Consider the following 13,631-nt stretch of genomic DNA (forward strand, 5'->3'; position numbering starts at 1 on the left):
GTGGTGACGATGCGCCTGAGATTGTCTTGAACCGCTGATGTGGTATCTCAATTCAGTGGAAGAAGTTCCTAAGACTGGAATACGTGAAGGACTTAACTGGATTTCGCGCCACAATACCACGGGCTGTCATCTGGGCGGGAGCCTGGTTTCTGTTGGGAGCGGTCAATGTCCTTGCGGTTGTTGTTACTCTTGCATCTTAAGTACTTCCCCGAGTACTTCCAACAATACAGCCTGTTTAATCAATGCCTCAAGGGCTACGCAAACTCAAGGTGGCCCAGTCAGCTCAAAAGAAGCCTGACACAATCCTTAACTTCATTGGCTTTCCGGAAATAGTAGGCAAAAAAAAGGCAATATTTAAGAAAAGAACGTGGATCTACTTGACACTATATATATAAAGTTGTCACACTGAACCTTAGTTCCGATTGTCAATGTATAGCAGACACAAGCCACCCAAACCACAAGGTTACTCCTACATTTGTAAACAGTATTGCCGCACCTTGTTTATCTTCACAGTAAATATAAATTCCATATGGATTATAGGTCTGAAACTCTGGATCGAGGCCTTCCATGGATCCTCGTCACGTGGCCCAGGCCGAGTATATCCACAATCATAAGATCTTCGTATTGTTCTCCGTCCTTTCTTCTCTTCTGAAGTTCGCTGCCGTGTTGTGATTTTCAAGCCAAAGTCATGACAACAGCCACAGATAACTTTGAGAGGCTGCGCGCAGTCGGTGAGTAAACAATGGAGCACCAGTATATGATGTATCTCCACTAATGAGTTCAGGCCTCTCGGAGAAATACTCCACCACGCGGCATTCCCTGGGATCCTATCTAAATGTCGCTTTTTCGGCAAGCTATACGATCCCAGAGACATTCATTCTCCCTTTCAAGGACTACATCTACAAGGCTGCTGAGACATTGATCAATCAGCATCCAATTCTCACAGCAATCCCCCTTGGCGAGGACACCAAGGATCCTTACTGGGTGCGACTCCCAGAAATCGATCTTAGCCAAACAATTTCCTTTCAAAAGGCTGCGCAGACCTTGTCGCTAGACGAAAATGACAGCGAGCTGCAGTCTGTTCTTGAAACTCAACATGGTGTCGGTTTTACGGCGCCGTTCCCGTACTGGCGGCTTCTTGTCTTGACGGAGGATGATGAAATCAGACGCTGTACTGCAGTCTTTGTATACCACCATGCGCTTGGCGACGGCACCTCCGGTAAAACATTTCATCGATCCTTTCTAGAGGCTTTGCGTGGAGCTGCATCTTTACAGCCGGATGAAGCTAAGCAAGTGGTTACCTCGCCAAAGACAGCCCTCCTACCAAACCTAGAAGCCGTCCATCCACTTCCTATCTCTCTTCCTTACCTTCTGAGGATCGCATTCAGGGAATGGGTCTATTCCAAGCCAGTTCCCGAACTATGGGCGGGTGGCCCAATCCAGGTTCCGCTAAAAACAAATATCCGTTTGCTTGTCTTAACAGCCGTTCAGACGTCGGCTCTTGTCAAGATTTGCCGCGAACACAGCACGACACTCACCTGCGCACTCCACACGGCCATCGCTCGCTCGATCTTCGCTCATGTTCCCGAGAAATTCACTCATATCGCGGGTAGTATCCCCATCACCCAGCGCCCTTGGCTTCCAGATACAATCACGGAAGATTCAATGGGCGTTTATGTACAGGAGCTCGGGGAGTCCTTTTCACGCAAGGCAGTGACCGAGAAGACTTTCCCGTGGAGTGAAGCGCAGCGGGTCCGGAAATCGGTCAAGAAGGAGATTTCTCTGGAGAGCAAGAACACTTCTGTCGGTCTTTTCAAGTACGTCAAAGACTACCGTAAAGACTTGTACGAGACCAGGATTGGCAAAGAGAGAAAATCGACGTTTGAATTGTCCAGTCTTGGTGTTGTGAAGGCGGAGAATACGGATGACTCGTCAATCCCGCAGATGGGTAGGGTTATCTTCACTCAGTGCGCGAGCGTTACGGGTTCTGCTCTTGAATTCTCTGTCATCACTGGCCTGGATGGGTGTTTGACATTGGGAATTTCGTGGCAACAGAATGTTGTGGGCGATGATACGGTGCAAGCTGTGATCGATACGCTCAAGAAGGAGCTGCACCAGATTCATACCTGATTGCAACTGACATACACAAAATTATGATAATGTTTAATAGACCTGTATATAGGTACATAGAATTAATCCATGGTTGAATTTAATGTCATTTTACATAGTTCATAATATACACTATTCTTTAGGCGGTGAGGGCCCCGAACCTCGGCATCGGCGGCAGAATGGGGGGGTTTGTTCGTTAATCCTCCTCTGACAATCGCCAGTCTTCATTCCAGCTAATCGTTTCCATCTTCTTGCACACTTCAAACCGCAGTGCAGGATATCAAATCAAGAATGTCTCGCGCACCTTTTATCGTCCCCGCGCTAAAAAAGCACACCGCCACGGTGATCATGGCCCACGGCTTGGGCGACAGGTTAGTCTCGGGACTCTCAGTCGCGCATACCAGCAGTGGCGGCTCGATAGCTAATCTTTTCTTCAACTCATAGTGGTGCAGGATGGTATGTCAAACTCTCAAATGAAATAATTCTAGGTCCGCAAATCGGTTTATTAATGTGATGGGTGGAATAGGGTCTCTCTCGCTCACAACTGGCGCCGACGGGGCATGTTCGACGAAGTTGCTTTTATCTTCCCCAATGCGCCTGCGATTCCGATTACAGTGGTACGTTACCGGTGGCTGGATAGAAATACGGATGACTGGGTTTAGCATTGCGTACTGATTTACGGCGGATTAGAACTTCGGGATGTCAATGCCCGGCTGGTACGATATCACCAAGCTTGGTCGCGATGTGAGTATCTCCCTTCCTTCTTGGGTTGCATTCTACAAAATGAGCAACCGCTGACAATATGTTATGGGTTAATATAGCTCGACTTCGAAGAAGCCATTAAACACCAAGACGAGCCCGGTGTCCTCAAATCCCGGGACTACTTCAACACGCTCATCAAAGAACAGATCGAGCAAGGCATCAAGCCATCGCGGATCGTGCTCGGCGGATTTTCACAAGGCGGTGCGATGTCTGTGTTCTCCGGAATCACGGGGCAAGAGAAGCTAGGTGGTGTTTTTGGTCTGTCGTGCTATATGCTGCTGAGCGACCGGATTAAGAGTTACATCCCAGCCGAATTCCCAAATAAGAAGACGCCATTTTTCTTTGCGCACGGTACTGACGATGACGTTGTGCCGCATGAGTTTGGGAAGCTCTCGGCTGCGATGGGCAAGGAGTTGGGACTTGAGGATGTTACGTTCAAGTCTTATAAGTACGATACCCTTGTTCTTTGCCGTCGTCGGGGTTATAGTGGGCTCCGCTTTGCTGACGACTATCTAGGTATCTCACGCACTCTGCGGACCCAACAGAGATTGAAGACTTGGAAGCGTTCCTTAACAAGACGATTCCTCCTGAGAGTGAGGGCAACTTATGACTGGGGGCAGCTCCACCACAATGGAAGCCGCTCTCGTCTAGTGTTATTCTCGGCGTAGTGCTTCTGTTAATAGCGATTGTGATACACAGAAGAGATAGAGCTTCATCCGAGCGTGATTCTAACTAGACAACGCCGAACCATTACCACATTAAAATATAAAAATAAACAGGAAGTTAAAAGCCTACTTGGCTTTCGACGCCCTTTCGATAACTCTCTCAATAATCCCCACCATCGCATCGTTATTGCTTAAGTCAAACGGAATCATATGCTTTGACCCATGGTCGTAAACTTCAGACTTCCCAGGCTCGCAAAGCCCAAACAGCTTCATAGACTGCGGGTACAACGGATCCTGCCGTCCTACAATATGCGCCGTCGGAATCGTCACCCGGTACTCCTTTCCGTCGTCGTCAGGCGAGCTGACAAACTCCTTTCCGTTAAGCACATACGGCGCACCGCCGCATATAAACACAGCGGCCTTGAACAGGGGCGCCGCGGACGGTCCGTTCTTCTGCAGATGATGGTCAAGCAGTGAGTATGTGAGGGCGGCACCCTGTGAAAATCCCATTACGGCGTCGAACGGCCCCTCGCGGTCGATTATGCGTAGGGTGTATTCGATTGCGTTGAGCAGGTCTGGGCCTGGGGGCATGTCACGCGGGTAGTGGTTGAAGAAGGGGGGCGAGGCGATGCCTCTTAGTTCTAGGAGGAGTCAGTAAAAACAATAACACATGGTTGTTGATCTAGTAGGTAAGGGTGGGTAGGTGAAGTAGGTACCAGGTTCGCACTCGGAGTTTATTCGGCCGTTGATGAAGTGGAATTTGTGACCTTGCTCTTCGAGGGGTTGGACTAGGCCACCTGGGTTGGTTAGCAGGTAGATTAGGCCTGTGATTTAGCACGGTTTGCTTTGCTCGACCCGTACCGGATTGGATCTCGAAAATCTGTAATCATAATTAGATATATTGGTGCTTGAAGCCGAACGCAGGATGCGCGTACCTCCCCGCTTGTGCTGGCGCCGTGCAAACACAGGAACCGCATTTTGGCGACCGGTTGTGGATTATCAACTCTATAGGCTTTCCTCACGATTATAATATGGCAGTCTGAAAGGACGTGGTTCAGTAATCTGCGTTGAGGGTTGTTGGTCCGATGACGGCATACGTTGATTGATATGGAGTGGGGGGTTGGAGGAAGCCGGAGAAGTAACGAGCTGGCGAACCGCGTACGAGCTGCACCGAGCACGGGATCTCGCTTGAAGTCGCTCTGAGTAATACGGGCGCTCGTTTACGGCTCTTCCGGGACTGGAGAGCATGGATTCACATCAATATCATTAACAATATCTGTGGCGAAAAGTGCATCCCCAGCTCCTCTGTGCTCCACGCGACCCAAGACTATTTCCTAATTCGGCAACGTCCCATCCAGACCTGGCTGCCCCGGCTGCCTGAGGCTCCAATAATGAAGAAGCATTGTGATCGAGGGAGTGTGGCTGTTTTCTAGGCTGGGCTTCAAATTGATGATATATTATGTATGCAGCAGAATTAATGCTTCCTACATTCACCATATTATGCTGTTCAGCCTTGTTATGCATAAGCAGCTGGCGGTTGCAAGTCGATGCCTGAATCGTTAGGGTTTAGCCGAGGAGCCTCTCTTTCAAGCACAGCCCACACAATCACCACGATACACTCGAGGTTGAAGACTGTTGTCAACACGCAAATGCACTGTAGAAGGCGCTCGCATCAACGTAGAATATAAGTCGTAGCCATGGCCGTAGTCAAGTTCAGCCCATCAACCTCACGCCGGGGTTAGCGAGCGATGCGGCCCGCTTTCGCCATTCTTCCCTCTACTTCTCCCCACACAAACTTCGGACCATCTGAACTTCACCACCTTTGCGCATCCATCCTCACCTCACATCTCACCACCGTCTCCTCCCCTCAACCTCCAGGTAAATACTCCCTCGCTCGTACCATAATCAACCCCAGCTCGACACCCCATCATCCTTCCCTCCCCTCCGAGTCCGGGCAAACCCCATCCGCCCGACCGTCTGACGTCGTGAAGAAATCCGAGTCTTGGCGCCCTTTCCCACAGCACACAACCTTGACCCTCTCTGTCGGACATTCGCATTTGAACTCAGATAGTTGACTCGCGGCTCTCGCTAGGTTTCTTCCACCAAATAAACCACCGTCAAAATGGATCACGCAAAGTTGGCTAAGATGCAGGCGAGCGTGCGGATTGGTATGTGAATTTTTCTCTTTCTCAGTTGCAATTGTGCGGTGCGGTGCGATATATTCCAATGCTGCGGGGAATACGAAAATTCGACCCCAGGTCGAAAATCAGGATTTTGAATAGCTGCTTTTCGTCGAAAATTCGCAATATCTGGTGGAGTTGAGTGCATTGGATAGCTTGAATTGCTTTGAAATACTACGCCTTCCAATGGGCTGGCCGTTGCTACATTGACTAGATGATGATCCGCTGACATTCGTTTACTCTATAGGGTATGTACTTATTTAGTTCCGATTTTCCCATTATAGCCCCTCCTACACGCGCCTTCGGACGACTGGCAATCGGGGAATAAACAGGGATAGAGGAAAGGAAGAAGCATGCTGATGAATCGAACAGAGGCAAGGGTACTCCCCGCCGCAAGGTCAAGAAGGTCCACAAGTCCTCCGGTGCCGACGACAAGAAGCTCCAGGCCACTCTCAAGAAGATGAACGTCCAGCCCATCCAGGCCATCGAGGAAGTCAACATGTTCAAGGAGGACGGAAACGTCATCCACTTCGCTGCTCCTAAGGGTACCTCCCCCAATCCACCTCTTCTCCGGTCAAAGTCATCAAAGACGTGAAAAGAGAAAATACAAGAAATATAAGAAAGGACACACTAACAAGATGAAATAATAAAGTCCACGCCTCCGTCCCCTCCAACACCTTCGCCCTCTACGGCAACGGCGAGGAGAAGGAACTCACCGAGCTCGTCCCCGGCATCCTGAACCAGCTCGGCCCCGACTCCCTCGCTTCCCTTCGCAAGCTCGCCGAGAGCTACCAGAACATGCAGAAGAGCCAGGGTGGTGACAAGAAGGACGAGGATGAGGATGATATCCCCGATCTGGTGGAGGGCGAGAACTTCGAGAACACTGTTGAATAAATTATCCCACCCGTCGATTCCCCACGCGGCGTGAGCGAATGATGATATTTTTTGTTGCAATGCAATGAGATGAGGTAATAGGTCTGGCAAAATCAATAAAATATCAACTTTTACGAAAGAAGCACTTACTTATGAGTGGTACTTGGTTTTGGTTCCATTGGAAGGGGAATTAGGGTCAACATCTCGATTTCTCTACTTGTTATGGCCTTTTCAGGCCTCTTGAGTGGGCCTGACCTTGAGAATGGTGAAGTTGACTTGAAATTGCCAAATTTTCACGAAGTAACAAATAGTTAGCATAAGTTGAAGCGAGGAGAATACTAGGTCCACTAGCAAACACGATTCGATTATTCCTTGGAATCTTTCCACGATGCTGTACTAAACAAACGCCCACGAATGCTATCAAATCCCAATCCAAAAGTAACAGTACGAAAATAAAACAGACAGATCAGCATGGTAAACACTCCGCATAAATAGTATCTATCATACAAGCATCAGGGTATAGAGTTGAGTAGGATAGGGAGGAAGGCAGCCAGCGGAGATGGGAAAATCGTCATGCCAGAATCACGACTCTTCCCTCAACCCGCAAATGTCGGTCCCCAAAATCATGTCAACCATGTACCAGAACCGCCAGTACGCATTGGACTTGTCATAGTCAAACGTCCCATCTTCCCGCAGTTGCGGGCCATCCCCAACAATGTCGCCTGTGAACCAGCTAAGAATTGGGATCGAGCGAAGCACGCGCTCAGTGACCGTTGGAGCGGGAGGGAGGGCTTCGGTGATCGGTCTAAGTTTTGTTCGACGTACGGTCGGGACATGCGTCATGAATTCGGATGGGGTGGGAGGTTCCTTGGTGACATTTCGCTGGTGGGCGATGGGTTGTTCAATGCCTGTGGCAGTTGCGGAGCTGACTGTGCTGGTTGACTCTTGGGAGATAATCTCCTCATCGGCGATGCTGGCGAGGTTATTTATGCCAAATGATCGGGGTAATGTTGCGCGTTCCCCGCCTTTCAATGATGACGTGCGCTCTTTGTCCTTGTTCTGGAGGAACGCAGTCGAGTGAGATGTGCTCAATGTGCGCTTGTTGTTTGACATGAATCGGTTCGCCTCCGTCGAGCCCCGGGGAATTGGGATATCCTCCGTAGGTCCTTGCCCATGATAAATCTCACAGAAAACAATGTGTCCATCAATTTCCTGCGGCGAGTAGAAACAAGCGCGGTCCGCCGCATTCGAGGAATCAAACGTAACTTTAATCCAATGGTATCCACCCGCATATCGCTTCGACTTGCGGTTCGCATCTGCAGACAGATTGGCCCGGATCACCACATCACCACTGAGAACCTGAGAGTAGCTAGCATTGGTCTTCGGGTCGTTCCTTGGGTAGTCTTCACAGATCACGCCTCGAGAAATCCGCTCGAACTTATCTATCACCTTCCACTCCGAGTCCTTATCCCTGTATCCATATAAGATGCACTCCGTTGCAATCTTTTCCGTCTGCTTCCTGGCATTGTCGAGGTTCGACGACGACGATGACTTGGGGAGCGTGTTCCTTGATTTTTCTTGCTCCTGCTGCTGCGCGAACAGTCGGCCAAACTCTGCCACATTCTGGTTCTCCTTCTTTGCCGGGGTTCCGGTGCGAGTGCGCGATCGGGACTGCTCGTAGCGGGCGTTCCTTCGCTTGCCGAAGGGTCCTGATTCCTCGGGCGGTCGTCGTGGGTTGCGAGATTCACTATTCAATTCCACGCATGTTAGATATGCTCGAGATTTATAAACCATAAATCGAACATAGAAAATCGTGTTGGGATACTAACTCTTTATAAACATAACCCCAGGGGAGAATATTCCCCTTGTCGTCTTTCGCGCGCTCCTCCAGAGGAACAGAATGGTACTCCATCCTCAGCAGCAGTAGAAGCTTTCAAAATATACTTTTGTCGTGGGGCGCGGCCGATATATGTTATGTTTCTGGCCTCAGTCGCCGCGGAATAGGGAAGATCAGGACCGATGTTAATTGGTGCTTTGATGCAGTTGCTGCCGATGAAAGCGAGCTGCCAAATCTTTTGTCGCAATAAACAGTGTTAGCCCGGATACTGGTCACGTGGTGTGGGCGGTATGCAGATCTTCCTCGCTCTTTACTATTCCAAGCCCGTCAATGTCGAACCGAACTATGTAAAAAATCTCGCCCGAGCTTCTTTTTTCACATTTGAAAAACATTTCAATCATTATATCTATATGGTTCCCATCTGGAGAGTCTAATTTTGATGTAAAAATGTTATCCGCCCAGCATCCCCATCAAGACCACACACTTTCCCAAAATCCCCAACTTCAAGCTTTCGACGTCTCACATGTGCATTGAACTCATCCAGAGGGCAAGAAAGCCCTGGCCCAGACTTACAGTGTGACAAATGCACTATATCGTCATTTATATTGACCCGCACAAAAGCGTCACTCTTACTACCCTTGGCATCCCCCTCTGTCGACGAGCAAGTCATACGCTCTAGGATAATGCGACCACCCATCGGCAGTACCGAAGAGGTGCGCCAGGTGCGATCCGTTGCTCTGTGAGTTGTAGGGAGGTCCGGGTCATATTTCGGATCTTTCATAATATTCAATGCATCTAAGAAAGGAGAAATATCTCCGTCGTGGACACTATCAAGGCACGCATTAGATCTTCATACTGCTCAGATGTCGAAGGGGCGTGCAGAATAGGTGTAAACTCACAAGCTGAAAAATAAGGGACCGGCCGCCGGGCCCGACTGTAGAAGATCAGCCGTAGCATTCAGCCAAAGCCACCCCATGGCGCCAGAATAAGGATTTCCGGGACCACCCCTGTAATAGTGCACTAGATCCCGGGCATATTCAAAGTTCTCCCAGTCGTCGCGTGTGAAAACTTCACACCAGGGACTTGAACCTCGTACGAGCGTCTCAAAGCCGCACATCTCCTGCATGCTGAATACTTCTGCAGGCATCAACGGCCCAAGACCCGGGTTTCCCTGTTCAGATATTAAACGCTCCGCTATGGCCGGGGCATACGCCTTTTGAAAACGCGCGAGCATGTTGGCGCCTTTGTCGTGTCCTTCTTCGGTGTCCTCGATATATCTCAGACAGGTATCGCCCGGTGTCAGTGTATCCGCTCGGCGATCAAACGTTTCTGGGATAATCTCTAGCTCAGCTTTTCCATCCTTCTCCCAGTCCAAGCCCAGAAAGCCGTATGCAAAATATTTGGCTGTCTCGATAACGCGCTGGCAGTCACTAGCCCAGAACCGGATCTTGGAGTCTCGTGGCAGAATATGTTGATACCGCGTTAACAGACGAGCTCCGGTTGTGAAGGCGCCAAGGGTTCCTGAGTATGGACCCGCCCTGGTTAATTGGTCGAAGTCTGTCTCGGGGGTAGTAGTGAAGTACTCCCAGTCATTGAGAAACGATAGCGAGCCGTTTAGGACCACATTCGCCTCTTTAACCCGGTTGAGTAGAGCAAGATGGCCTTGGCTGATTGGTTAGATGTATAGACATCTTGTATTGTAGGCGGGAAATAACATACGCTTTCCTGCAGATTTTGTTGGGTATCTCTCTCCATGGCGTGCCATCTAGTGCGCAGTTAGAAAGCCTATCTCAAAATTTAGAGAGAAAAAGTGGGTAATACCATATGGACCTGGTCGACATGACACCCGGCCGGTGGTTCAAGACCCTGTACTGGACCATCAAGCTTCTCAATCCACGGGCCATAGCCGCCTAAGCGGTAGTAGAGGTTCCAGCCATCGCTTTCAGGAATGGGTAAATGGTTATCAGAAACCCAGCGAGAGGGATCGAACCATGTGTTCCAGCTGGGGTAATAAGGCGATGTTCCAGTATTATTGTGATGTTGGTGCTGTGCGGTGAGACGATCTCTAACCCTCAAGAAAGTACTCTCGTTAGAAAAGCCTAGGAGGGCAGCGACTATAAAAAAGAAACAGGCAATTGATGATTGTACATATAAAAGTCCGGGCATTTTGCCGGTGAACTCAGTATGCTCGGGATTGAGTTGAAAAGGACAAGAGGAAACATGGAACTTGCAAGAGACGCCATTGGAATGATTTACCGGTTCCAACCGCCAAGACAAACCGGTGGGCATGTTTCGGGCTAGTTCAGAGCCATATTCAGCGATAAAGTACGCAATGAATATAATTCTATTTGAGGCGGGTTCTGGAATCTTGATCGTAAAATACAAGTCGCTCTAATCACAAGCCCATGGTCTCTCATGTCGCGTACCGGAAGCGCGGGCTCTTATCGCCCATTTCTTCAATCTCTTCATCTGTCATGCCCTCAATCTTGTGGTCTAGGAGACCCTGGTCTCGGCGCTTGTTTTCCCAATGATAATAGGCCCACATAATGCCGTAGACCGATCCCGCAAAGCCCACCATCCCTAGAGTCACAGCATTCCCTCGCACATAGCGAGGTCCTTCCTCGGTCTTGTAAAGGAAGGGTGACATGATGCCGCTGATATTTCCAAATGTCAATTGCAGGCCGGTGGCGAATGTTCGCTTTGCATAGCGGGGGAGATTGGTTGGTAGCCAGGCCAGTGGTAACCCAACGGCCACATATAGCCCCATGGCGATAAGCAGTGCGCCAAAGTAATGCACGCCCGAAGAAGAATCCGAGATAAGAATGCCATACCCAACAATTGAAACCGCTGCGAAGACGCAAGCATACACTCCACGCCGCTGGGTGCGGTCACTAATCCAAGCAATGATCAAGTACGCTATAGCACCTAGTGCATAGCAAGGAATCGTGAGAGCTTGAACTTCCGGGACAGACCAATCTCCCAGCCCTTTGATTATTGTAGGTAGGAAGGTGCTGTATCCGTAAAGCATAGTATCAATCCCAAACTCAGCTAGAGAGAAGGCGTAGATTTTCCAGTCCAATGCCCCCTCTTTAGCATCCGCCCAATGAAATCTCTGGGCGGAGTCTGTGTGGCCAAAGTGACGACTGCGGCACTTGACGACCAAAGCCCTTTCCTCTGCGTTGAGGTAGTAAGCAGTCTCGGGATTGTCCGCAAGGAAGAACCAAGTTGCGACGCCGATTAGGACAGTAGGAATTCCTTCGATGATCATGATCCACCTCCAACCCTTAAGCCCACTAATCCCATCCATAAAGCCAATGCCATATGCGAGAAGACCTCCGCACGCGCCGGCCAGGGCTGCACTGCTGAAAAGGTAGCCCGTTCTTAGTGCGATTTCACGCTGGCTGTAGAAGGTAGTCAAATACGTGACGAGGCCAGGGAAAAGTCCGGCTTCCACGACTCCTGCAAAGAATTATTAACCAGCTTAGTTTGAGCATTATAGGCGTTGTCATTTACCAAGAAGCAGACGGCAAGCAATGAGACCGCCGTAGTTCTGAGTGATACCAGTAAGTGTTGCTATGACGCCCCAGATGACCGATATAGATGCAATATATCGTGAGGGAGTGAGCTTTTTTATGACGAGATTCGATGGTACTTCAAATAACTGCAGGCCATGAATAATTAGATACTATGCCAATGTATGAAGGTCAAATTTAATACGTACGCAGTAGGTGACGAAGAATATCGACACTGCGATTTGATACTGATCACCAACCAAACCCAGGTCCTCCTCCAACCCATATAACCGAGCATTTCCGATGTTGACTTGGCGTCGCATGTCAGCAGCCGTTGTACAAAGTAGCCGGGTAGCATACCTCTGTCTAGGAAGCTGAAGAGATAGAGAAGGACCACAAAGGGAAGAATGTACGTGTCCATTTTTCTGATGAGTTTCTTCTCGGCTTTCTCATCGATCGACGGGAAATCGGGGCTCAAATCCATCTCCGGCACCCGTGCTTCTTTCTCCCCAAGGTTTTGTTGTTCGGTATCCATTTTGCAGACTTCAAGGCTTCTTCCCCTGCCCAGAGCTATATTGTTTCCCCTCTGCAATGGGTATATATCGTAGTTTGTCACAATAGCTCGAGTGAACAATTAACCGGAGACGCGGCCGGTCTCGGAGCGCGGGGAGTCAGATAAGATTCAAAATTTGTCAGTCTCAGAAGATAGGTTCCATGGTGTACTAGCACATTAATAGTCGATACCGTGGAAAGCGCAGAAATCCGTCATGCGATACCAAAGAACAGGCAATCAAAAAATCATATCAATGGGCTGGAGCGTCAAGTGGGAAAGAATGAAAAAAGCCGGAGGAAAAAGAGGGAGGAATTGCCAAGACTGCAGACCGGGAGCTTATCGAGTTATCGACGGTTTTAACGGCGGAAATCTCAGAACAGTGGGAGCACTGGACCCTTTTGTTTCCAGTTCCCACGGTTGTGCCCCGGAATCTCCCTTCCGCTGGGGCTTGCAAAGTTACACCGTCCTTATGACTTCCGTCCTTACGCCCTATGTGTTTGGTTGCCAGCAAGGGCTGCATTTTATTGCTTCTTCCTGACGTCAAATTCTTCATCATGGTTAAGATGCCCTGCTTGATTGGGTTAGACGCCTCCCTAGCCTAGGTGATTATGTGCATTGTGCATTGTGCATGAGTTCACCGGATGACCACCACCGCGACTCAACTGCCGAATCATTTATTGCAGTTCTGGCTTCCAGTTCATCTTCACCTAGGATATGAAATCCGGTCGGAGTTTCCGGAGGGGAAACGGGAAGCATCCATTTAGGTAAAGGTTCGCAAATCATATGGGGAGCCGCCTTCTTCGCCTTGTTTAGAGAACAACTGAAACGGGGTCTTTGGAGCCTCATCGGAATTCAGATTCTGGCGGGCTTTGGATTCAAACTTCAAAATATCACTTATCCTGTAGACAAGATGGAAAGTCCTAAGGTAAAACCATCAACGACTAGGTATGAAATTCCCCGCATGAGATGACAGTTGAAGGTTCCTCGGCAGGGGCATCGACAATACTCCGTAAGCTCAGCAATTACCAAGGTTAACTAGTCGCTCTCACGTGTCACCACAAGGTGGAGAAACCTTCACGACAATTGGTGCCATTATCATTCTGTGCTCTCATTTCTTATTGTTAATTCTGCCATTTTAAG

The 13,631-nt window shown here is 49.4% G+C and overlaps 6 protein-coding genes across 6 annotated transcripts; 4 read left to right on the forward strand and 2 right to left on the reverse strand.

Moving 5' to 3' along the window:
- The first annotated feature begins 648 nt into the window (after positions 1-648).
- On the forward strand, positions 649-2,206 carry ASPSYDRAFT_70774 (uncharacterized protein). The gene is made up of 2 exons (XM_040850533.1): positions 649-731; positions 785-2,206. The coding sequence occupies exons 1-2, from the start codon at positions 689-691 to the stop codon at positions 2,128-2,130; spliced, it is 1,389 nt and encodes a 462-aa protein (XP_040699700.1). The 5' UTR covers positions 649-688; the 3' UTR covers positions 2,131-2,206.
- Positions 2,207-2,400: 194 nt separating this feature from the next.
- Positions 2,401-3,481, forward strand: ASPSYDRAFT_157656 (palmitoyl-(protein) hydrolase; the record flags this gene model as incomplete). Its single annotated transcript, XM_040842660.1, has 6 exons — positions 2,401-2,480; positions 2,554-2,565; positions 2,636-2,726; positions 2,800-2,853; positions 2,931-3,319; positions 3,388-3,481. The coding sequence occupies 6 exons, from the start codon at positions 2,401-2,403 to the stop codon at positions 3,479-3,481; spliced, it is 720 nt and encodes a 239-aa protein (XP_040699701.1).
- Positions 3,482-3,662: 181 nt separating this feature from the next.
- On the reverse strand, positions 3,663-4,513 carry ASPSYDRAFT_92105 (uncharacterized protein; the record flags this gene model as incomplete). Its single annotated transcript, XM_040852605.1, has 4 exons — positions 3,663-4,177; positions 4,253-4,333; positions 4,398-4,416; positions 4,472-4,513. The coding sequence occupies 4 exons, from the start codon at positions 4,511-4,513 to the stop codon at positions 3,663-3,665; spliced, it is 657 nt and encodes a 218-aa protein (XP_040699702.1).
- A 601-nt stretch (positions 4,514-5,114) lies between these two features.
- ASPSYDRAFT_48172 (uncharacterized protein) lies at positions 5,115-5,704 on the forward strand. Its single transcript, XM_040847576.1, has one exon. It carries the CDS (start codon positions 5,285-5,287, stop codon positions 5,609-5,611), a length of 327 nt encoding a protein of 108 aa, XP_040699703.1. The 5' UTR covers positions 5,115-5,284; the 3' UTR covers positions 5,612-5,704.
- ASPSYDRAFT_48173 (nascent polypeptide-associated complex subunit family protein) lies at positions 5,366-6,644 on the forward strand. Its single transcript, XM_040847577.1, has 3 exons — positions 5,366-5,704; positions 6,088-6,261; positions 6,369-6,644. The coding sequence occupies exons 1-3, from the start codon at positions 5,659-5,661 to the stop codon at positions 6,608-6,610; spliced, it is 462 nt and encodes a 153-aa protein (XP_040699704.1). The 5' UTR covers positions 5,366-5,658; the 3' UTR covers positions 6,611-6,644.
- A 527-nt stretch (positions 6,645-7,171) lies between these two features.
- On the reverse strand, positions 7,172-12,473 carry ASPSYDRAFT_60069 (allantoate permease family MFS transporter; the record flags this gene model as incomplete). Its single annotated transcript, XM_040849793.1, has 9 exons — positions 7,172-8,336; positions 8,909-9,253; positions 9,326-10,088; positions 10,146-10,191; positions 10,248-10,365; positions 10,853-11,885; positions 11,940-12,087; positions 12,148-12,248; positions 12,299-12,473. The coding sequence occupies 9 exons, from the start codon at positions 12,471-12,473 to the stop codon at positions 7,172-7,174; spliced, it is 3,894 nt and encodes a 1,297-aa protein (XP_040699705.1).
- Between the last annotated feature and the right edge of the window lie 1,158 nt (positions 12,474-13,631).

This window comes from Aspergillus sydowii, assembly GCF_001890705.1.
Source record: "Aspergillus sydowii CBS 593.65 unplaced genomic scaffold ASPSYscaffold_10, whole genome shotgun sequence".
NCBI lineage: Eukaryota > Fungi > Ascomycota > Eurotiomycetes > Eurotiales > Aspergillaceae > Aspergillus > Aspergillus sydowii.